This window comes from Micromonas commoda, chromosome 2, assembly GCF_000090985.2.
Source record: "Micromonas commoda chromosome 2, complete sequence".
Taxonomy (NCBI): Eukaryota; Viridiplantae; Chlorophyta; class Mamiellophyceae; order Mamiellales; family Mamiellaceae; genus Micromonas; species Micromonas commoda.
The window spans coordinates 1,524,607-1,546,446 of record NC_013039.1 but is presented as its reverse complement, the minus strand read 5'-3'; the positions used below and the strand labels follow the sequence as shown (position 1 = coordinate 1,546,446).

At 64.6% G+C, this 21,840-nt stretch overlaps 12 protein-coding genes across 12 annotated transcripts; 9 read left to right on the top strand and 3 right to left on the bottom strand.

The window, feature by feature from the left end:
• The first annotated feature begins 1,143 nt into the window (after window positions 1–1,143).
• MICPUN_107664 (predicted protein) lies at window positions 1,144–2,090 on the top strand. Its single transcript, XM_002500210.1, has one exon. It carries the CDS (start codon window positions 1,157–1,159, stop codon window positions 2,012–2,014), a length of 858 nt encoding a protein of 285 aa, XP_002500256.1. The 5' UTR covers window positions 1,144–1,156; the 3' UTR covers window positions 2,015–2,090.
• A 79-nt stretch (window positions 2,091–2,169) lies between these two features.
• On the top strand, window positions 2,170–3,969 carry MICPUN_55779 (DNA methyltransferase; the record flags this gene model as incomplete). Its single annotated transcript, XM_002500209.1, has 1 exon — window positions 2,170–3,969. One exon carries the CDS (start codon window positions 2,170–2,172, stop codon window positions 3,967–3,969), a length of 1,800 nt encoding a protein of 599 aa, XP_002500255.1.
• A 76-nt stretch (window positions 3,970–4,045) lies between these two features.
• On the top strand, window positions 4,046–4,983 carry MICPUN_55780 (predicted protein; the record flags this gene model as incomplete). Its single annotated transcript, XM_002500208.1, has 2 exons — window positions 4,046–4,274; window positions 4,640–4,983. 2 exons carry the CDS (start codon window positions 4,046–4,048, stop codon window positions 4,981–4,983), a joined length of 573 nt encoding a protein of 190 aa, XP_002500254.1.
• A 2,151-nt stretch (window positions 4,984–7,134) lies between these two features.
• On the top strand, window positions 7,135–8,922 carry MICPUN_107665 (predicted protein). Its single transcript, XM_002500207.1, has one exon. The coding sequence runs from the start codon at window positions 7,173–7,175 to the stop codon at window positions 8,688–8,690; it is 1,518 nt and encodes a 505-aa protein (XP_002500253.1). The 5' UTR covers window positions 7,135–7,172; the 3' UTR covers window positions 8,691–8,922.
• Window positions 8,923–8,950: 28 nt separating this feature from the next.
• Window positions 8,951–10,024, bottom strand: MICPUN_78863 (actin superfamily; the record flags this gene model as incomplete). Its single annotated transcript, XM_002499720.1, has 1 exon — window positions 8,951–10,024. One exon carries the CDS (start codon window positions 10,022–10,024, stop codon window positions 8,951–8,953), a length of 1,074 nt encoding a protein of 357 aa, XP_002499766.1.
• Window positions 10,025–10,308: 284 nt separating this feature from the next.
• GLYK (glycerate kinase) lies at window positions 10,309–11,361 on the top strand (the record flags this gene model as incomplete). The annotated part of the gene is made up of 1 exon (XM_002500206.1): window positions 10,309–11,361. One exon carries the CDS (start codon window positions 10,309–10,311, stop codon window positions 11,359–11,361), a length of 1,053 nt encoding a protein of 350 aa, XP_002500252.1.
• Window positions 11,362–11,383: 22 nt separating this feature from the next.
• MICPUN_89912 (predicted protein) lies at window positions 11,384–12,388 on the bottom strand. Its single transcript, XM_002499719.1, has 2 exons — window positions 12,353–12,388; window positions 11,384–11,913 (listed from the first exon to the last, which is right to left on the bottom strand). The coding sequence occupies exons 1-2, from the start codon at window positions 12,355–12,357 to the stop codon at window positions 11,490–11,492; spliced, it is 429 nt and encodes a 142-aa protein (XP_002499765.1). The 5' UTR covers window positions 12,358–12,388; the 3' UTR covers window positions 11,384–11,489.
• Window positions 12,389–12,791: 403 nt separating this feature from the next.
• Window positions 12,792–13,286, top strand: MICPUN_55785 (predicted protein; the record flags this gene model as incomplete). The annotated part of the gene is made up of 1 exon (XM_002500205.1): window positions 12,792–13,286. One exon carries the CDS (start codon window positions 12,792–12,794, stop codon window positions 13,284–13,286), a length of 495 nt encoding a protein of 164 aa, XP_002500251.1.
• Window positions 13,287–13,490: 204 nt separating this feature from the next.
• Window positions 13,491–14,063, top strand: MICPUN_55786 (predicted protein; the record flags this gene model as incomplete). The annotated part of the gene is made up of 1 exon (XM_002500204.1): window positions 13,491–14,063. One exon carries the CDS (start codon window positions 13,491–13,493, stop codon window positions 14,061–14,063), a length of 573 nt encoding a protein of 190 aa, XP_002500250.1.
• A 624-nt stretch (window positions 14,064–14,687) lies between these two features.
• MICPUN_78928 (predicted protein) lies at window positions 14,688–15,845 on the bottom strand (the record flags this gene model as incomplete). Its single annotated transcript, XM_002499718.1, has 2 exons — window positions 14,688–14,864; window positions 14,925–15,845. Coding segments are annotated over 2 exons (1,098 nt in total), but the record flags the coding sequence as incomplete, so codon positions are not given.
• A 263-nt stretch (window positions 15,846–16,108) lies between these two features.
• Window positions 16,109–20,202, top strand: MICPUN_55788 (hypothetical protein; the record flags this gene model as incomplete). The annotated part of the gene is made up of 3 exons (XM_002500203.1): window positions 16,109–19,574; window positions 19,725–19,824; window positions 20,133–20,202. The coding sequence occupies one exon, from the start codon at window positions 16,109–16,111 to the stop codon at window positions 18,971–18,973; it is 2,865 nt and encodes a 954-aa protein (XP_002500249.1). The 3' UTR covers window positions 18,974–19,574; window positions 19,725–19,824; window positions 20,133–20,202.
• Window positions 20,203–20,512: 310 nt separating this feature from the next.
• On the top strand, window positions 20,513–21,837 carry MICPUN_53951 (predicted protein). The gene is made up of 2 exons (XM_002500202.1): window positions 20,513–20,612; window positions 20,940–21,837. The coding sequence occupies exons 1-2, from the start codon at window positions 20,529–20,531 to the stop codon at window positions 21,735–21,737; spliced, it is 882 nt and encodes a 293-aa protein (XP_002500248.1). The 5' UTR covers window positions 20,513–20,528; the 3' UTR covers window positions 21,738–21,837.
• Window positions 21,838–21,840: the final 3 nt, after the last annotated feature.

The window sequence follows — 21,840 nt, the reverse complement described above, 5'->3', positions numbered from 1 at the left end:
TGGCCTCCCCGATGCGCAGGTGAACAAGGAGAACGTGACCGCCGCCGTGGGCGCGGCGAGGGGTAAGATGAGGGTCCTGAAGGTTCCCGGAGAGGCGGGAATCTCCCGCTCCGCGCTCGTCTCCCTCGTCAGGGACAACCGCGAGAGTCTGAAGGAGCTCCACGCTTTCTGCTCAGCCGACGGGGAGCGGGGATACTGGACCCCGAAGCAGGTGCACGCGGCGATGTCGGCGGCGGGATCCAGGTTTCGAAGGCTCGCCGTGGATGTCAAGTCTAGGGGCGTGTGTCTCGCCCTCATCCAGCAGCTGGCGTGCCCGGTGGTGCGCGTGCGTCGCCTGGACGTTCGAGCCGCCCAGCTCGGCGCGGTTGAAAAGGTGCAGCTGTTTGAAGCAATCGCGCGCATGCGGAGCAAGGCTGCCGCACTCGTCAGGTCCGGCTCGGCGCTCTCGTTGACGGACATGGCGAAACAGTTCGGGGCGGGAGGGGGCTTCAAGGGCCTCGGCGGCGGGCAGGAGGGCGAGGAAGACACCCTCCGCCGCCTCGTGCTCGCGTCGTGCGGCCTCGACGGGGAAGACGCCGCGGCGCTCGCGGACGCCATCGCGGCGGGTGACGGCGGGGACCCGACGGACACGCCGCGCGGACCCGCGACCGCGCTCGGGCGGATCAGGCCTGGCGGAAAGGGCGTCGACGATGAGCGGGGCGTCGATCATGAGCGTCGCGCGCCGCCGCTCGACCTCGACCTCGGGGATAATCCGTCGCTGGGATGCGAGGGCGCTCGGTCCGTCGCCGCGCTCGTGGCGGAGGGATCGATCGGTACGTTGAGCCTGGAGAACTGCGGGGTGGGAGAACTGGGAGCGACGGCGATTGCTGAGGCGTTAGCGTCGCCGGGGTGCGTCCTGCGCTCGCTGAACATCGGACGTAACTTTGTGGGTGCGGAGGGCGCGAGCGCAATCGCGGTGGGGCTCGCGAGGGGCGCAAGGGCGAGAGCCGCGTTGGGACTCCACGCGACTCTCACGGAGCTAAAACTCGGAAATAACGCGATTGGATGCGAGGGGATGGGCGCAATCGCGTCGGCGGCGGCTCATTCCGGGGCGTTCGCTGTCCTGGAGCGCCTGGAGGTTCCCATGAACGGGATCGGCCCGGACGGCGCGGAGGCGATGGCGAGGTCGATCCTCGTCTCTGGCGTCGTCGGCGGGGATGACGACGAGGAGCCTCACTCACCGTCCGCGGTGAGAGGCGCGCCCGTACTGCGCGAGCTGTTCATGCACGGTAACCCCCTCGGCGCGGTGGGCGCCGCGGCCATCGCGGACGCGTGCGCGTCGGCTGGGCCGGTTGACGGCGCGAGACCGAGCCTGGAGGTTCTGAGCCTGAGCGCGACGCGCCTGGGCGTATCGGGGGCTTCCGCGTTGGCGACGGCGATGATCGTCCCGGGAGGACCCCTCTCGCGCGTCTCCCACCTCGACCTATCCGCAAACGACATCGGCGAGTCCGGCGCGGGGTTCCGACGCCGGATGACGCCGGCGGCGGATGACAAGCCCGACAACCGCCTCGTCGGCGTCCCTCCGTCGGACCTCCTCCATCCCACCGACTCGTCGCCCGCCACGGTCGCGGAGACATCGAGCCTGATTGCGCTTACCTCGAGTCTCGCGTCCGCGCCGTCCCTGCGACGCCTCGACCTCGGATACAACAACCTCGGCGACGCGGGCGCGGGAGCGATTGCGTCGGCGTTTCCCCTCGGGCTGGGCGCCTCCGTCGCCGAGCTGGACCTCCAGAGAAACTCCATCGGGGACGAGGGAGCCGCGGCGCTGGCGAGGGCGCTCGAGGAGTGCATTGAAGGCGTGATGGTGCGGAGTTTGGACCTTCGGTCGAACGCGATCGGCGACGCCGGGATGGAAGCGCTTCGCGTTCACGTCGCGGCTGGCACGGCGAGGCTGAACTTCATGCCCGCCAGGTGGACCGTGCCGGGACCGGCGACGCCGGACGAGGCGGTCGCGGATGTCGCGGTCACCGTCTGAACGTTGATCGACGGCCGCGTCGCTAGACTCTATCTCACGATGCAAGCAAATTAGTCTAAGGTCTATCCATGACCACAATCCCTGAGCCGCCCGCCCACAACAGAACTGCGCAAAACAACACACCCTCGGAAACGGAGACTTGCTCACACTATTCAATGCCGGCGGCTGCGGCGGCTGTGACCGTCGCGCCGCCGCGCGGCGAGCGACGCGGCGACACCGGCGGTCGCGCGTCCGAGGCTCAGCTCCTCGCGAGGGGTGGCATGCCCAGGTGGCCCGTGTGCACGTGGCGGCCGCACGCGCGTCTGCCGGAAGGGGTGGGCATCCCTGTCGGCGCATTCGTAACCTCTCGGCCGGAGGCAGTGCAGAGGGTGCGGCAGGCCCTGATGGACACGGGGCGGCTCAAGGCGAACGGAGTGACGCGTTTCGACGCGCACGTGTGGGAGGCTCTGTGCGCGACGGGGTACGTCGACGGCGAATCCCTGCGCGAGGATCGCTCCGCCGTCGAGTGGGCTGTGCACGTGTTCGGCATCCCCGAGGGTCAGCGCGAGGTGAACGACGTGGAGGAGCTCCTCGCATCTGGGGACGTGCGATACGTCCCGGGCGTCCGCCTCGGCTCACCCGCGTGCTACGTCGACGCGAGGACCGGACGCGACGACCCCGGGACGGCACTCGGGTCGTGGTCGCCGCTCATCGCGGAACCCGAGCTCGAGCGCACCAGGCGAGATCGCGCGGAGGCCGAGCGCGGGTCGCGCGCACCCCGCGGCCTATCGCCCCCGCGATGGCGACCCGAGGCGCACGCCGCGCTCGCCGCCGCGGTTGACGGAGGAGGCGACGACGGGGATGGCGGCGACGACGGGGATGGCGGCGACGACGGGGATGGCGGCGACGACGGGGATGGCGGCGACGACGGCTCGTCGCCGTCTCCGTCGTCGCCGTCGGACGGGTTCACGTTTTCGGAGCTGTTCGCGGGGGTGGGCGGGTTCGGCGTCGCCCTGCGAAGCCTCGGCGGAACGCCCGTGTTCGCGTCAGAGCTGTGCGGACACGCGCGGAGGACCTACCTGGCACACCACGGCGGGTCGTGGGGCGACGACGGCGGCACCGACGCTCGACCGCCGCTCGTCTGCTGCGGCGATATCACGGATGTGTGCGAGACGTCGATGCCGCCGCACGATTTGCTCACGGGCGGGTTCCCGTGCCAGTCCTTCAGCCGGCGCGGCGACCGGCGTGGGCTCGGGGACCCGCGGGGGCAGCTGTTCCGGGAGATCCTGAGGGTTCTCGTCGTGGCCGAACCGAGGGCGTTCGTGCTGGAGAACGTGGAGGGGTTGGTGACGATGGACGACGGCGAGACGATGGCGGAGATTGTCGCCGCGTTGGAGTCGGTCGGGTACGCGGTCGGGACTCGGGTGTTCGACGCGCGGGGTTGGGTGCCGCAGAGCCGAAAGAGGGTGTTCTTCGTGGGGTTCAGGTCCGACCTACGGGCGGCGAGGGAGGACGGGGTGTTCACGTGGCCGGAGGAGCCTCGAGATTGCGGCGGGACGGTTAAGGACGTCCTCGAGGATGAGCACCGCGAGACGGCGCGGTGCGAGGTGTCGGAGTACCAGATGGAACGGGCCGCGGCGTTCTTTCGAAGGACGCAGTCCCGGGGAGAGAACGAGGGCAGCGAACACGCGGGGTACCTGTATCCGGTGGACGGCGTCGCGAGGACTCTGTGCGCGTCATACAGGAAGAGCAGCGTGTACAACGCCGAGCTGGTGCCGCCGATGGTTGACAACGGCGAGACGAGGAGGACCAGGCCGAGGTACTACACCGTGCGCGAGTGCGCGAGATTGCAGGGCTTTCCTGAGACGTTCTATCCGGATCCGAATCGGGGGTACCACGAGCTCGGAAACTCAGTGTGCGTGCCGCTCGTAAGGGCGATTGGGGAGGAGGTCCTGAGGGCTCTCAGGGCCTCATGAGGTCGCAGAAGCTTGATTACGTGCGTCGATGTATCCAGAACTCTAAGAGTAGTGCTTTCACGAAGTCGACGTTCACATGTTAAAAGCTACTATCGCGCATACAACAGCCGTTTCTATTCGTCAAGCGGGAAATAGCTCGGGCAAAATCATCGCATGGGAATCAGTGCTCAACGTGTCCTCGGCAAAATGTTGTTTGCAAAAGTTTTTGGCGAGCATCGATGCTCGCCTTCAGCTTCCCCCCCGACGCCTCCACACTGCTCGGATCGATGTGAAACTTTGCGAGGACGTAGCTGACGACGCGAGGCGTCGCCCCATGTCCTCAAAAGTAAAAAAAAAGGAAGATTGACATCGGTGAGATTCGAACTCACGCCCTTTCGGACAGGAACCTTAATCCTGCGCCTTAGACCGCTCGGCCACGATGTCTTCGTGTATGAGCTTCTTCCGAATGTTCATCCGGTAAAGTGCTTTCGTCGATTTCATGACTGTTGTTGAATTCCTAGGCTCATGTACCCGATTGGCCATCTTTTCGGGCATCTGAAAAAATTGATGACAGATATTGGCCCTGCCAGCGGCGATACACCAAATTTCCATCCCGAACCCTATTGGCCCGCGTCGCCACCTCGGAGCCACAAACCGAAAAAAGGATCTTGAGATTTCGCGAAAATCTCAGTGGAGTACTGGTCACAAAAGTGCGAGTCGTTTCGTGCAGCGTCAGCAGTCCGCAAACAGCCAATAATATCTACGCAGGTGGCGCTGGTAACATTAAACCTCGAGTCGTACCGGGTTTGGTCATATGACCAAATATTGTCAAAAATATTCGTCGATCGACCAAATATCCCGGCGTGCGCTTTATACAGTCACGGTTCCTGGTCTGCGCCAAAAAACAGTTTAAGATCGCGAACCCCCGGCACACACTCACGCGCGCGCGAGCGAGCACAACTCGAAGGAACGCGAAGGACACTCGCGAACCTATTCCAAACACTCAATCCTACGTCTGACGACCGTCGTGCATAAGGTGCGTTTCCTCCCTCGTCCCCCGAGCGACGTTTCCCGGCCCGGTCCTTTTCCGCCGATTCCACGTTCGCGTCCCTTCTCGGGATGTTGAAACCTTCGTCGGATCTCGCGTCGAGGCGCCCGAGACCGGCGAAGACGAACGCGAAAGCGGGCGATTCTTTATGATCGACCCGTCTTTTCAACGCTCGGTGCAACCTATTCGATCGGCGCGTCTCGCGGCGTCAATGGCGACGCGCGGGGAGTCCAACGTTTCGCGGTTTTTTTCGCGGGGGGTTGGAAAAAGCGGATGTGACATCCGTTCCGCCCACCCGGCGTCCTCCGCGGGCTCGAACCGGCGGTTTTTGCCGGATCCGCTCGGATCGGGCTCATTCTCGTTTGCTGAGACTCCTCGTCGTGAATCCATCCACGTCGCGTCTCCGATTTCGGCCTCTTCGCGTCCGATGTGCGCGGACGCGGCGTAAATTCTTCGCGATCCGCCAAAACCGCGTCTCGCGACAAAAATATATCTTCTCGGGTGTGTCGCTGACCCTACGCTCCATGCCCCTCTCACAACAGCACTCGGGTTTCTCCAAACCCCTTCTACAACAACCCCACACATAATGTCCGTATTGAGCTCTTCGATCTTCGAAGGCGGCGACGCGAGCCGGACCGCCGCGTCGCAGATCGCCGACAAGGTCAAGTCCTCGGGCTCGGGTCTTAGCTCTGCCGATCTCTCCGCACTCGCGGAGGCTCTCGCGGACGGATCCAAGGGCACCGCCGCCAAGCGCGAGGGCGCCTGCGTGGCCGTTGCGGCCATGGCGGGTACCGCCAAGCAGGCTGCCGAGCACCAGATGGTCACCCTCGTCTCCGCGCTCGTCACCTGCTGCGCGGATAAGCACAGCAAGGAGGTGCAGGATGCCGCCGCCAACGCGCTCAGCGCGCTCGCCAAGTCCATGTCCGGCCACGGTGTTCGTGCGGTTCTTCCCGCGATGCTCGATGCCATGGACCCCAAGGAGAAGTGGCAGACGATGGTCGGCGCGCTCGACACTGTCAGCACCCTCGCGCTCACCTCCCCGCTGGCCATCTCTGAGGCGCTCAACGACATCATCCCGGTTGTGACGCAGATGGTGAACGACTCCAAGGAGCAGGTGTCCGTCGCGGCCAGGAAGTGCCTCGAGAACATCTGCAACTCGATCGATAACCGCGACGTCGAGCCTTTCATCCCCGCGCTCGTCGCTGCCACCATCGACCACGAGCAGGTTGTCGAGTGCGTGCAGAAGCTCGCGTCCACCACCTTTGTTCAGACGGTGACCGCTGCGCCCCTCGCGCTCATCGCGCCACTCCTCCTCCTCGGCTTCCGCGTCAGGACCACCGCCACCAAGCGCATGTGCGCCGTGATCATCAACAACATGTCCAAGCTCGTTGAGGATCCCGAGGACGCCGCGCCTTTCCTCCCCAAGCTCATGCCCGCGCTGGACAAGGCTAAGGAGGAGGTCTCCGACCCGGAGGCGCGCACCGTGTGCGGCAAGGCTTTCGAGCAGCTGCAGTCCATCGACGCCAGGCTCAAGACTCACAAGTCCGTCAAGGCTGTCCGCGACGTCGTCGCCAAGGAGGTCAAGGCGTCCGCTGGCGTCCCCGCCGAAACCGCCGAGTACGTCACCACCCTGGTGTGCTCTCTCATCAACTGCAAGGTTGACGACGACGGCGACTGGGTCGAGGAGCTCAAGGCGTACAAGGTCTCCGAGGCTGCCGCGATCGCGATGTACAAGGCTATGGCGAAGCTCTACTTCACCGAGCAGGATGAGAGTGACGAAGAGGATGACGTCGAGCAGCTCTGCGACTGCCGCTTCACCCTCGCGTACGGCTCCAAGGTGCTCCTCCACAACACCAAGCTCAAGCTCAAGCGCGGCTACAAGTACGGTCTCTTGGGCGGTAACGACTCTGGCAAGACAACTCTGATGCGCGCCATCGCTAACGAGCAAGTCGACGGCTTCCCGCCCGCCTCCGAGCTCCGCACCGTCTTTGTCGAGGCTGACATTGTCGGCGAGCTCTCCGACCTTCCTTGCGTCGACTACATCCTCGCGGATCCTCGCATCAAAAAGGCGGGTATCACCGCCGAGGTTGTCGACCGCATGCTCATGTCTGTCGGCTTCGGCGAGCAGCCCAACAAGGGCCGGACCCTGGTCACCTACCTCTCCGGTGGCTGGCGCATGAAGCTCGCGCTCGCGCGCGCCATGTGCCTCAACGCGGACATTCTCCTTATGGACGAGCCCACCAACCACCTCGACGTGATGAACGTGAAGTGGGTCGAAGAATACCTCCTCGGGCTCAAGGATGTGACCTGCGTGATGGTGTCCCACGACACTGGCTTGCTCGACCGCGTGTGCAACAATATCATCGCCATCGAGAACCTCAAGCTCAAGCAGTTCAAGGGTAACCTCACCCAGTACGTCGAGAAGAACCCCAAGGCGAAGTCGTTCTTCGAGCTGAAGTCCTCCACCGGGTTCGTCATGAAGTTCCCCCAGCCGGGCTTCATCGAGGGCGTCAAGTCAAAGGGTAAGCCCCTCATGAAGATGGCAAACTGCACCTACACCTACCCCGTCAACTCGGTGCCGACGGTGAAGAACGTGACCGTTCAGGTGTCGCTCGCATCGCGCGTCGCGTGCGTCGGACCCAACGGTGTCGGCAAGTCCACCATGATCAAGCTCCTCACCGGAGAGGTCGTCCCCCAGGAGGGTACCGTGTGGAAGCACCCCAACGCGCGCGTCGCTTACGTTGCGCAGCACGCCTTCCACCACATCGAACAGCACCTCGAGAAGACCCCCAACGAGTACATCCGCTGGCGCTTCCAGCACGGCGACGACAAGGAGGCTCTCGCCAAGGACACCATGGTGCTCACCGATGAGGAGAAGGAGAAGGTCAAGGAGCCCGTCACCTTTGAGATTGAGGACGAGAAGGGCAACAAGACCAAGGTCAAGTGGCGCATCGAGAAGCTCACCGGCGGCAGGAAGCAGGTGAAGAAGGAGGTTGAGTACGAGGTTCAGTTCGTGGGCATGTCCTACAACTCCAACAGGTACGTCTCTGCCTCCAAGCTCGCAAAGTGGGGCTTCAGCAAGCACATGCTCGTCGTTGACGAGAAGGTTGCACAGCGCGCCGGCGCCTTCTCCACCCCGCTCACCACCGCTAACGTGGAGAAGCACCTCGAGGACGTTGGCCTCGACAAGGAGTTCGGCACTCACACCCGCATGTCCGCCCTCTCCGGCGGCCAGAAGGTGAAGGTTGTCATCGCCGCCGCCATGTGGGCCCTGCCCCACATCGTCATTCTCGACGAGCCCACCAACTACCTCGATCGCGACTCCCTTGGCGCCCTCGCCGGCGCCATCCGCACGTACGAGGGCGGCGTGGTGATGATCACTCACAACAACGAGTTCTGCTCCGCGCTCTGCCCCGAGACGTGGCTCATGCAGAAGGATCCCGCCGACGGCATCGCGCAGTGCAACTGCAAGGGTGACGCCGAGTGGATGGCCAAGGCTGCCAAGGAGAGCGTCCAAGCCGCCGTGCAGCTCGACGAGATCACCGACGCCCTCGGCAACGTGGTCAAGATTGAGAAGGAGAAGAAGTCCAAGGACAAGATGTCCAGGAAGGAGAAGAAGCAGGCTGAGAAGATCAGGAAGGCCAAGATCGCCCGCGGCGAGGCGGTCTCCTCGGACGACGAGGACTGGGATTAAGCGAATCTGCTCAACCCTCGACTCGACACTTTCTTGCATCCTTGGGAGGCACTCTGCTTAGGGGCGATGGATTAGCCGCCCAAACGATTCTTAAGTGTTGGCGTGTGTAGTAGACGACTTTGACGGTGTCGAAGTGCAGTGTCTGTACTAGATTGCTCTGTGGTGTTGGCCGCCTGTTTTGTAACCAACGGCTTACCCCATTGTACTGTTTAATGGATCACAGGTAACTTTCAACTCGCAAGAGCCTCGCCTAGCTAGTCTCATCCCTTGAGTTTCGCAGCGACCGATGGACCGGTCTCCTGGTACTCCACCTTGGTCACGTGCTGGTTGTGCGTGAACACAACCTTGGAGAGGATCGCCCCGCCGATCCACGGCGCCCACCGCGCCGTCCCGGTCGGCATGTACTCGGGCGTGGACGCCAGAAACGGCTTCATCGACGGGGGCAGCTGCTGCTCCAGATCCGCCAGTATCCTCGCGTCCAGTCCCTCGGTGCGACCCGCCCACGCGCCGCACACCCCCACCGCGTCCACCACCGCTCTCCTCTGTTCCGCCGGGCACGCGGCGATGGCAGCGGCGGCGGCGTCGACGAGACCCGCGCGGTCGCTCGGACGGAACAAACCGCGTTCCACGCACTCCCTCCTCGCGGCGCCGGGAACCGAAACCTTCCTCCCGTCCGGCAGCGTGTACGTCTCATCCCGCAACGGAACGTCGTCGCCGCTCGCGTCGTCCCGCGACGGGGTCACCGCCGCGGTCGCGTCCCTGACCGCGTCCCTCTCGTGCTCGCGCAGGCGGCGGTGCTCCTCGCCGCACCGCGCGATGAGCTCGGCGGTGACGAGGGAATGCCCCGCCTCGCACCTCTGCGCCGCGGGCGAGACCAGGCTGCCCTCAACCACCGGCGCGACGTCCGTCACCGAGTACCCCACGTCCACGCTGACGCCCGTCACCTTGCCCACCGCGTACAGCGCCGCGACGGGCTGCTCCGCGACGTACAAGCCGGACACGTTGAAGGACTCGAACATCATCTGCGTCAGTCGCTCGCGGTCCGCCTTGGAGGTGAACATGGGCTCGGTTATCAGGCACGCGCCCTCGTCGCCCTTTACCCACGCGCACTGGCGGTAGAACACGTCGGCGAGGAGAGCCTCGAGCTGGTCCCAGTCCTCGACGCGGCGATCGCGGATTGGTCGCGAGGTTTCTCCGCCGGCGCCAGATCCCGCGGGTCGCACCAGCGCAGGCTGAAGCACCCCGGGCTCGCGCTCGGGGACGGCGTAGCCCGCGCGAATAAAATCATCGTCGTAATCGATGACCACGGCGTTGTCACCGATCGTCGTCGCCATGGCCGCCTCCCTGCTGCTCAAACTGATCCCTAGCGAGGAATTCTCGCAGGGGCTGACTGCAAAACTTTGTAACTGCGCGAAAACTTTGATGACAGCAGTTCACAGGGCCGCGCGCGGAGATGCCTCCGGTGTCGGTGGCAGCCGTATCCGCGCATCTCGTCGATACACGAACGTATCGCGCGAAAGTTCCATTCGATAACATCTGCCGGTCCTGTCGCCGTAGAGGCGTCCATCCCCCCGCTTCGAGTCGTCCGCGTCAGCGAGTGAAGCTTTCCGTGTCCGTCATGGCGCTCTCGGAGGTGACCTCGCCGGACCCTTCGGACCGCGCGGCGGTGCGCGACTACGTCCTGGGCGGTCCGCTCATCGACCAACTGTCTATATCCCGCGAGAACGCGACGGACGATGTGGTCGACCGGTGGACGTCCGTCGCGGCGCGGCTGTGCGACCAGCTCTCGTTGGAACAGGCGTCGCTCGACCCCGCGCAGGCTTCGAGGGTGTACAGGTACTACATGCCCGTCTACCTGTGGTGCCTCGCCCGCCTGGAGGCTCACAGGTCCGCCTCAGCCCCGGGCGCCGCGTGCCCGCCCTTGGTCGTCGGCCTGAGCGCCCCGCAGGGCTGCGGTAAGACCACGCTCGTCGCCCAGCTGACCCGACTGCTCGACGCCGACGGCGTTCGCGCCGCGTCCGTGTCCATCGACGACGTGTACCTGACGGGCGCGGAACAGGAGACGCTGGCGAACAAAAACCCACACAACCCGCTGCTGCGGTTCAGGGGCAACGCCGGGTCCCACGACGTGGCGCTGGGCGTGCGCACGATCGAGTCGCTGAAAGCGCTCAACGCGAACCCGGGGTCGACGACGAAAGTGCCCAGGTACGACAAGACGATGCGCGGGGGACGAGGGGACAGGGCGCCGAGAGATATCTGGCCGACACACACGGCACCTCTGCACCTGGTCCTGCTGGAGGGTTGGATGCTGGGTTTCTCTCCCGTCGGCGACGAGGCGGTTAAAGCGTTTGATCCGCACCTCGCCGCCGTCAACCGAGAGCTCCGACGCGGCGGGTACGACCGGCTCCACCTCGCGGTGGACGACTGGGTCGTGGTGAGGGTGGAGCACATCGAGTGGGTGAGGGAGTGGAGGCTGGAGGCGGAGCGGGAGGCGAGGGCGGCGGGGAGGGGCGCGCTGACCGACGACGAGGTGGCGGACTTTGTCGACAGATTCTTGCCGGCGTATCGGGCGTACCTCCCGGGGCTGTACGGCGACGGTCCGTTTGGGAGCCAGACCGGGAAGGTGCTGACCGTGCGAGTAGATCGGGGGAGGAACGTGCTGGACGTTTAGCTTGGCGCGATGGGTGCGTGTGTTTCGTAAACTCTTTGCGTGTTATCAAGCCTGCTAAGTAGGCCTCGCTAAACGCGTTTGGCGCAAATCTCCCTCGAGCTTTTGCGCCCCCACAACCCAGCAGTAATTTAAGAACGGGGCTTCTCCTTCTTCTCGCGGAAGAGCGCGGAGAGAGCCACACCCGCCACCTTCACCACCTTGAAACGCACACCGGGGATATCGCCGACGGCGTGGCCCTTACGGCCGAAGCCGGCGATGAGAACCTCGTCGTTCTCGTCGACGAAGTTGAGGCAACCGTCGCGGGGCACGAAGGCGGCGATCTTCTTGCCGTTCTTGATGAGCTGAACGCGCACGCACTTACGGATGGCGGAGTTGGGCTGCTTGGCCTCGATACCGAGCTTCTCGAGGACGATGCCCTTGGCGTGGGAGCAGCCGGCGAAGGGCTTCTTCCACTCGGAACCGAGGTTCGCCTTGTTGAAGTCCTTGTCCGCCCAGCGCTGCTCGCGGCGCAAGTTGCGCAGCTTACGACCGGCTCCAAGACCACGAGTCTTACTGTTGAATCGAGAGGGGAAGGAAGGAAGAGGCGGGAGGTCAGCGATCGGTCGCGCGGAGTGGAGGGAGGGTCGATCCGACGCTCTGGACGGGTCGGGTTTTTCCCTGGAAAATACCCGAACCCTAAAACGAAAATCACGGGCGAACGGACGGCGCGGGGACGACGCCACGGGCGCGTCGACCCGAGAGGGACGCTCATCGAGGGCCGAATGAGGTGTCCGAATCGAGAGGAGTCGCCCCCGGAGCGTCGAGCGCGCTCATCGTCGCCCCTAACCATCCCGGTAGGCCTCGTCCGGGCGTCCAGACCCTAGATGGCGGGCGGCCCCGGATCCCGCCCCAAGGGGCGAACCGGCGAACCGCGCCTCGCGAAGGGTCCGGGCACGCGGATCCGGCGTAACGGCGCTGCTTCGGGCGTACGGGCGCGGGCGCGGTAACTCACCCCATCTTGTTTAGTGTAGCGGTGTGTTGTCACGCGCGTTGAAGAGAGGGCGGGTGGAGGGCAGCAGCGAAGCTTTCGTAGAGTTTGGTCCTCCTGTCGCCAAGATGTGAAATTCTCCCTTTTTCCCTCCTTCACTTCTTTCGTATGTCCTTTCAAGTTGCTTTCATCTTATTTATGGTTTTGATTACATAATTCACATCTAAATGTGACCGTATTGCGTGTTTCATCTTCGTCATCAAAAAATTGATTTTGAACTGCTGGAATTTGAGAAACGAGTGTTCCTCTGAGAGTGTTGGATATAGGGCAGCCCCGGGGAGATCGAGGCGCAGCTCGAGGTGGACAAAGCCTGCGGCGATATATAGATATCGACGGTGATTCGCGGGTGACGGTTCGCGCAAAGGTGAGCGCACGCGTGTCCGGTAGCTAGGTGGGGTTCGCGATGAAGCGCAACGATTCCTTCCGCGACGTCACCGCGGTGGCGAAGCATTTCCCCTCTTACCTGGAGAAGAGGGTGGCGGAGGAGTCATTCGTGCACGAGGCTGTGCAGTATGCCATGTGGCTGCCCCTAGCCGCGGGAGCCAAGCACATCGGATGGAACAGCGTGGCCTACCTGTTCCTCACCTGGTTCATCCTGGGAGAGCTGGCGCTGATTTACATGAAGCTGAAGCTGAGGTTCATCAAATGGTACCACGTGATTGCTCTCACAATCGCCGCGGGTGTGCACTGGAGCGCGGAGCTCGCGCTGGACGAGAACTCGTACTGGAGGTACTTGACGCTGTACGTGATCGGGGGCATCGGCGTCATGGCGGTCGTGCTGCCCTTCGTACCGAGGAAGTTCACGCGAGGCGCGCCGGATTTTCTCTTCCAGCTGGGGTTCCTCGCCGGGTCGAGTCGGGAGAAGTCGGCGGCGGGGGAGGTGAAGAAGGAGAAGTAGGCTCGTGTAGCGGGGGAGTCGGATGGATAGCGTAGCGATGACACGACGCGGGGTCGCGGCGCGTCGGTGTTGAGATCCAAAATGTGTTGCAAACGCCGCGCCAGTCCCGCGCCTGCCAAATAGAAGGAAGGAGAAGAAATATTCGTTTCCATTTAGCAACCCGCGCGCCACGACCGAGGGTTGCCGGAGAAGACGTCCGAACTCATGGCGCTCGTGCCGGCACCGCCACTGATGCTGTTCGGTGCGGTGTTCGTCCGTAAGTCCTTCGTCATAAGCAGCGACTCCTTCGCGCGAGCCGACGCCACGCATTGGACCCTCGACCTCGCGCCCCTTCTGCAGGGTGCCTATCACGAGGTCCGGGACGTTTGCCTCTTCATACCGAACGCGAACCTGCTGGACAACAACAGCGCGCTGGCGCTGTACGTACAGGCCGGGAACTCACCGTGGGAGTACCGCGGCTGTGTCAGTAACGTCCAGCCGTCGGAGGTGTTCCCGCTGAACTGGCCCCTGAATCCCGACGGAACTCTGCCCGCGACCGCGCAGATTGGAGTGAGCGTGGAACCGCTCTCGGAGGTGGCGGGAAGAGAGCAATTGGTGCTCGGTAGCAAAGAGGACTTCGCAAAGCGCGTGGCGATGGACCTGTTCCGATATATGGAGTCTTTTTTGGGCGACGACAGGCTCGGGGTGGGCAACGTCATCGACAACTGGTTCAACAAATTCCTCAACAAATTCAGGCGCGACCCCAACTTCCTCACGCGGAACAAGGAGCAGAGCTGAGACGAACGGCGACGCGACGGTACGATAGCAATCTAGGATAGCAACGCACGATAGGACGCACACGATCTCGTCGAGAGCCTATCGGTTCCCGTCTCCGCGCCCCTCGACCCAGTCCAGGTCCGCCGAAGCCGACATCTCATCAGCCTGCGCCCGGCGAAGCGTCGCGATGGCCGCCCTCAGTCCCTCCTCCATCCCCGCCCTTCGCTCCAGCAAATCATCCAGAGCGTCGCAGTAGTCGTAGTGCTCGAGGATGTCTATGTCACCCTTCCCCTTGGTCACCCTCGTCGCGCGTGACGTCGCGTCGGACAGCAAAGCACGCTCCTCCTCGGCGACGTCGGCGAGCTCGAGGTGCCGCGCCATTAACGCCTCGCCCGCGCGAGCCACAGTTGTTGCGCACAGCTGTTGCGCATCCATCGCCTCCCTGAGACGCGCGGGATCGATCGACGGCGGCAGGGACGGCGACGAGGAGGAGCGGTGTTCGCCACCCGTCCGCGTCCCGTCCGCGTCCGTTTCGTCGCCGCTGTCGCCTGACGACGGAGACGACGTCGGGTCAGCGCCCGAAAAGAGGGGCGAACCCGGCGAGTGCGGCCGCGCACGCGGGCTCGCGGGCTTCGGGCCCACGGGCGGCGTCGACCCGTCCGAGCCATCCTTGAGCCTGATGGCGTACCTCAGCGTGTTCAGCGTGTGCTCCGCGTGGCCGTGCCCGGGGGAGACATGCGCCAGGAGCACCGTCTTGCTGTTCTTCCCGATGAACGCGTCCCTGAGCACCTGCGTGAGCTTGCTCCCTCGGAACGGCACCCTCTGCTCGCCGACAAAGCTGGGCTCCGCGGCGAGAGCACCGCCATCCTTGCCCCCGTTCACGCCGCACCCGACGGACAGCGCGCGGATGCATTCCTTGAGAGCGAGCAGCGATTTGTTGATCTCGGCGCCCTCCCGCCTGATCCGTTGGTCCACCAGCTTACCCCTGTCGGCGCCTCGCTCGGACCCCGCCAGGTCGACCAGCGCGAGCCTCGAGGGCATCCTCTTGACCCCTTCCTCCCCCGGCAGCTTCGATTTGAGCGTGACCTGGAACACCGCGTGCGAGCGTGAACTCGTCGCGTTACCGTCCGTCCTGCTCGTCTTCCTGCATCGCATCCCGCGCTCCACGAGCGAGAGGACCTCGGTGGCGTCGAGCGCCGTCACCTCGCGAAGCCCGACAATCTTGGTCCGCCCCCGCGCATCCTCCAGAGCCTGGCAGGGCGCCCTGTCGCTGAGCAGGTCGTAGCACTTGCCCCCGTATATGTCGTAGAAACTGACCCTCATGCTCAGCCCGTTCGTCTCGCATCCCGCCGCCAAGTCCCTCGCGGTCTGTTCGTAGCACGCGGACATCGTGTGCGTCTTGCCGGAGCCCGTCTGACCGTACGCGAAGCAAGTCGCGTTGGCTCCCTCTTCAGCGCCGGAGATGCACAACCGAACGAGCGGTGCGACGGCCCTGACGTACACGTCGTCGTTGGTGGCGTCCTCACCGAACGAATCGTCGAATTCGAACACGGAGGACTCCACCCGCTTGGAGCAGTCAACGGAGGTCTTCGGCTCGTGGACCGCCAGTCGGCCCATGGGAAGCGCGGTGACGACATCGACCTGCTTGCCCCTGGTGGTCTCGCGTTCAAACAGCGGGCGCTTGCGCACCATCACCGCGACGCGAGGCGCAGATGTGGACGCATCCGTCGCATCGGTATCGTCGTCGTCGCTGGACGATGGCGATACCGACTCCAGCAACGTCGCACGTTCGGCTGCAACCATCCGAGAAAAACGGACATCGTCGAGCGTCATCGACTGCGCTGCCGACTGCTTGCGTTCCTCCTGGAGCGATGCCTTCTCCTGCAACGCCCGGAGCCTCCTGGCCTCCCGTCGCTGGGCGATGAGCTCCACCTGGACCGCGCACGATGACTTCATCGGGGTCATCGTGCCGCCGCAGGTTGCCGCGCGCGTTTAAAATGTTCTGCGTTGACCAAACCCGAGAAATAACTGAAAGTACATTTTGTTAGCGCCAGAGTGAGGGCCGAATGCGGGGCGCCTGGCGCCTCCCGGCGCTGCTGGTGCTCCTCGTCGTCGGCGCGGGGGGCTATCCAACACCCGATGATAACCTCGGACCGCCCCTCGGCGTGGCTTGGACACACGCGATGGGCGGACCCGCGGCTGGCGAGCGCACCAGACCGAGGGTGCCGTGTGTCGACGACGGGCCCGTGGCTGGCGCGCCCATCGGGGGCATGGGCGCGGGGACGATGGGCAGGACGTATCGCGGGGACTTCGCGAGGTGGCACATGCGCGTCGGTGGTCACACGCACAGGCCCGCGGCGCACACCCTGTTCGCCGCGCGCGTCGACGGCACCGCCACCGTGCTCTCCGCGCTGCCGTCGCACGCGGTGATGGAAGGCGTGCCCGGCGGCGGGGGCTCGGACCGGACCCACTCGCGTCGCGTCCTCCCCCCGGACGGCACCGGCGGGACCTACCACGCGCTCTACCCGCGGTCGTGGTACGAGTACGACCCGTCCGCGCTCGCCCCCGGGGGCCGGGTTCGGCTGTCGCAGACGCAATTCTCGCCGGTCATCCCCGGCGAGTACCGCGACGCGTCGATGCCCGTCGGCGTCTTTCGCTTCCTCGCGTCGAACGAAGGCGACGTTCCCGCGGACGTCGCGCTGGCGTTCAGCTTCGAGAACGTCCTCGCCACCACGGACGTGGCGCCGGTGGACGTCGGTCCCCCGCGAGGCGCGTGGAGGCTCGCGCCGCACGAGCTGACGCACTCGACGTTTGAGCGATCGGGGGGCCGCGTCGCGGGGGTTCACATGCACACGGACGACGTGGTGTACGGCACCCGATCGCCCTCGGAGCCGTGGCACGGGGGGATCGCGGTGGCGGTCGGCGGGAACGGCGAACTTGGGGGGCTGAACGTGACGACGCTTCCGCTGTACGACGCGGGCGACGCGGATTCGATCGAGTCAAAGTTCTGGCGCCCTTTTGAGCGAGCGGGCGGTTTCGGTCGGGACGAGTCGGCGGCGGCGAACGAGCACGACGGCGGGCTACCCGCCGGTCCGCTGTCGGCGTGCGCGGTGAGCGCGGCGTTCACGCTGGCGCCCGGTGAGCGTCGCAACGTGACGTTCGCGGCGGCTTGGGACCTACCCGCGAGTTCGTTCCCGAGGGGCGTCAGGTGGGCGAAGAGGTACACCCGATACCACGGATCGTTCATTCACCGCCGGGACGTGCCGCGCGGTGCCGCCGCACCGGACATCGCGACGGAGGCGTTGCTCCGCGCGGACGAGTGGGAAGGTGACATCGCGCGGTGGCAGCGGGGGTTCGTTCAGTCCGCCGCGGCGAAGGACGCCAACCTGGACGACCCGGCCGGCGGGCGGGGAAGGAACTACCCGGGCAGGGTCCGCGATCGGCCGACGCTGCGCCGTCCCGCGTGGCTCGTCGGCGCGATGTTTAACGAGCTGTACTACCTGGTGGACGGTGGCACGCTGTGGGGCCGACCGTTAACGGTGGCGGGTCTCGAAGGCGACGTCGAGGAGTCGGAGGCTTCGGCCGCGGCGCCCGGGGGTTGGCGCGGCGAGGACGGCGAGGGGGGAGACGCGCAGGACGTCGCGGGAAACGGGGGCGAGTGGGGCGGAACCCTGGGGAGGTTCGGTTTGCTGGAGAGCTTCGACGCGCCGGTGTACAACGCCCTGGACGTTCACTTCTACGGGTCGTGGCCGCTCGCCATGCTCTGGCCCGGGCTCGACCTGGCTGTCCTGGCCGACCTGGCGGCTGGGGTGGACTCGGAGGACGACGAGGAACGCGCGCTGTCGTGGAACGCGCGGGACGCGGGGCGCGCGCCTGAGATGAGGAAGAGGAAGGTGCGGGGTTCCGCGCCGAGGGATCTGGGCGCGCCGTTCGATGCGCCGCTGACCTCGTCGCCCAACGCCTTTGACCTCACCGACGTCAACCGTTGGAAGGATCTCGCGCCCAAGCTCATGTTAACCTTGGCGCGCGCGCACGCCTTGCGGGGCGGGTTCAGGGGCCCGAACGACCCCGGGGGCATACCTCGCGACGTACTCCGGCGCATGTTCCGGCCGTGTTACGAGTCCCTCGCCGCGCAGCTTCGAAGGTTCGACGGGAACGGCGACGGGTTGATAGAGCACGACGACGACGACGAAGCGGGGCCGGACCATTCGTTCGTCGCGTGGCGCGCGAGGGGTGACACGTCGGCGTACGCGGGCGGGCTGTGGCTCGCCGCGCTGCGCGCGGGCGCGGGGCTGGCGAGGGACCTCAACGAGACGCACGCGCGTGATAGCCTGGAGCAAACGATGCGAGCCGCGGCTGTCGCCCACGACGCCGCGCTCTGGCTCGGCGACGACGACGGCGGCCGAGGGTACTACCGCTTCGACGCGAGCGGGACGGAGGGGGGCGACGTGTCGTCCGCGGCGCAGGTCATGGGCGAGTGGGCGCTCGCGGTGATCGGCGCTCGCGGTGTCCTGCCCGCGCGCAAGGTTCGCGCGGCCCTGGCCTCCGTCGCTCGGCTCAACGTCGCCGCCGCGGGGGGCGCGGGGGGCGCCGTCAACGGAGCCGCCGCGTCGGGTTCCGTGGATGCCGTCAGCGCGCACTCGAACGAGGTTTGGCCGGGGGTGTCGTACGCGGTCGCGTCGCACATGCTCCTGGCGGGTATGGATGATGAAGCCTGGGAGTTGGCGCGTGGCGTGGCGGCGGGGACGTACGAGCGGGGTTTGGCGTTTAGGACCCCCGAGGCTTGGGACGCTCGCGGCGGGTTCCGGTCAGCGATGAGCCAACGGGCCGGGTCCGTGTGGGCGATCGAGCACGCGCTGACGTTGCGACACAGGCGGGAGGTGGCGGCGTGGGAAAAAGCCGGGCGAGGCCGGGTGAAAGACGAGCTTTAGGTAACTTACTCGTGTGGAATAAGGCATATACTGATTTGGGTTGCTATACAATTCCAACTCCCCGTTTCCGTTTCCAGACCGCCATCGGCCCTCTTCTCTCTTCCCTCACCCCCTGCTGTGATATCAATTTGCTATATTTACATGATCACGCAGAAGCCGCCACTCTCCTTCTTCTTGGCGGGCTTGGGCGGGGACTTGGCAGGGGACTTGACGACGGGCTTTGACGGGGTCTTCTTCGTCACGCCACCCTTGGGAGCGACAGCCTTCGCCTTGGGGGTCGCAGCCTTCGCAGCCCGCCTCGCCGAAGGGGGCCTGGTCGGGGTGACCACCGCGGGCTTAGCTGGGGACTTCTTGGCGGGAGTCTTCTTAGCGGGAGTCTTCTTAGCGGGAGTCTTCTTAGCCGGGGTCTTCTTGACGGGAGACTTGGCAGGAGCCTTGGCTGGGGACTTGGGCGCAGGAGACTTGGCAGGAGTCTTGGGCTTGGAGGGGGTCTTGCCGGTCTTGGGGGTGAGAGCCCTCCACTTGTCGGACAGGTCCTTGTTGCTACGGCCCTTGAGGGGAGTCGAGAACTTGGGATCCTTGAGGATCTTGGCCCAGTTGCCTGCGGGGGTTGGGATTGGGACGGTCAGGGAACTTTTTCCGCTTCGGAATGGTTATCCGTTATCGGGGGACGGTGGATCGGCGGGCGGAACTCGCTTTCACGCCGCCGCAATCGCGCGCCTCTCGGTCTGAAATAGGTACAGGTACTTACTGGCTCCGTGCGCCTTCACACCAGCCGCGAGCGCTTCGGACTCAGCGGTAGTCCACGCGGAGGAGGTCTTGCGCTTCGCGAGGCTCATCTTCTTCTTGTTCTGTTTGGCAAGAGGAACGGGACGTGGCGTAATTGTCAGCCGGGACGGTGGTTGCGGGTGCGCGCGATGCACGATTTACGTGTTCAAAAGTCTCGCGATGCGTCCGGAATATTTTTGGTCGCATCCGCGGCGGAGGGCGCGTGGGTGTCGCGCGCGCGTTCCCTCGCGCGCGCCCCGCTCGCGACCCGCCCGCGCCGAAAAAATCCAAGGGACGCGTGCAAAATTGTCAAATCGTCTTTTCATAGTTTTCACGCACGCGCCGCCGCGGGCGCGCACGAGAATCCGGCCATATCCGCGCGGGTGCTCACCGAGGACGCGGGGGTCTTCTTCGCAGCGTTCTTTTTCGCCATCGTTGCGACGTGGAGGTGACACGCGTCGAGGGCGTCGGTGTTTGTGTCCGCCCCCAAAATTTAAACCCGACCAAAAAGCCACCGTTTTGTTTTTCGTGGCATGAAATCCGCCGTTTCGTCGTCGGTTAGTGCTTGTCCGGCCAAGCGGGAGATCTGACCTCGTTTTGACGAGTAAAAGTTAAAGTGAAAGGTCGGTTGCAAAAGCTCACCAAGTAGATACGGGATTGGTCAAATCTCGATACGGTGCCACCTCACGGCGAAAGAGTGGTGTTGTTTCTTTTCTGGGTTTGGGCGATCGGCGCGCTGGTGGGATCAGAAGTTCTCTCGTAGACCTACCTCAAAAACTCCGCGAACATGTCCGCGGCTATGACTTTCCGCACCGCGATGGTCGGCCAGGCGCTCTCCGTAAAGGCCACCGCCACCAAGGCTTCCTCTAAGGTGCGTGCACATCAGACTCCCGAACCAGGGGGACAAAATTCTGTTTGGCGATAACAGAAAGACGACGGCCCCGCCGTCTGGACTGGAACCGGCGCTGGACGGCCCGCGGAGTCGTCGTCCGAGGCGAAATCTTCTCTCGAACGAAACGCTCTCCTACGTATCCGGTGTCCCCACCGCGCCGTAGGCGCTCCAAGTCGTCCGGGAAAGGGCACATTCGGCAGGCCAATCCAGATATTTTTTTTCTTCACTGGGTGCACCCATGCCCGCGAACCGACGCCGTCAACTCGCGCCTCACCCGTCAACATCCCCTTCCTTCCAAACCCACAGCCCGTCACTACCGTGGCACTCTTCGGCAAGAAGCCCGCGACCGCTAAGCCCCCGGCGAAGAAGCCCATCGCCAAGAAGCCTGTGGCTAAGCCCATCGCCAAGAAGAAGCCTGTGGCCAAGCCTGCGGCCAAGCCCAAGCCCGCGGCCAAGCCCCTCTTCTCCTTCGGCGCCGCCAAGCCCAAGCCCGCGGCAAAGGGCACGATGGTGAAGAAGGTGACCCCCGCCGCTAAGTCCAAGTACACGATCAAGAAATTCGACGGCTCCCAGATCAAGAAGAAGTCCACCAGCTTCAAGACCGTGGACTACAGCAAGAAGCCCAAGCCCGTCAAGCCGGCCGGCGGCTACGGCGTCAAGCCCATGGGCGGGGGCTCCGTGATCAAGTCCAAGCCCGCGTACAAGGCTCCCAAGGCGAAGACCCTCAACGCCGAACAGACGGGCACCCTGGGCGTCGCGGGCATCTTCGCGGGCACCTTCTTGCTCACCCTCGCGGTGCTCCCCACCGCCCTCGAGACCGCGCTCGAGGTGATTGGCATCGGCTACACCTCCTTCTTCACCTACAACTGGATCACTAACCCTTCCGCCCGCAGCGACCTCGACAAGGCGCTCACCGAGATCGACGACGCCACCGGCATCAACGTCAAGAAGATCGCGGCGGTGACCGGGGAGCTTGCCGAGTCCACTTCCAAGAAGCTGGCAGAGTCGGCCGAGAAGTCGGCGGAGGCGCGCGCAAAGGCGAAGCTCGAGGCGAAGGCGAACCCCCCCGTCGACAAGATCGAGCCCGCCGCCAAGGCCGATTAAACGTTAACATGGTTATGTGTTAGCTACAGCTATAGAGGTGATGTAATTAGCCAGGGTTTAATGTGAGAAGTCAGCAGCAGTGCTTCGCGTATTATAAAAAGGT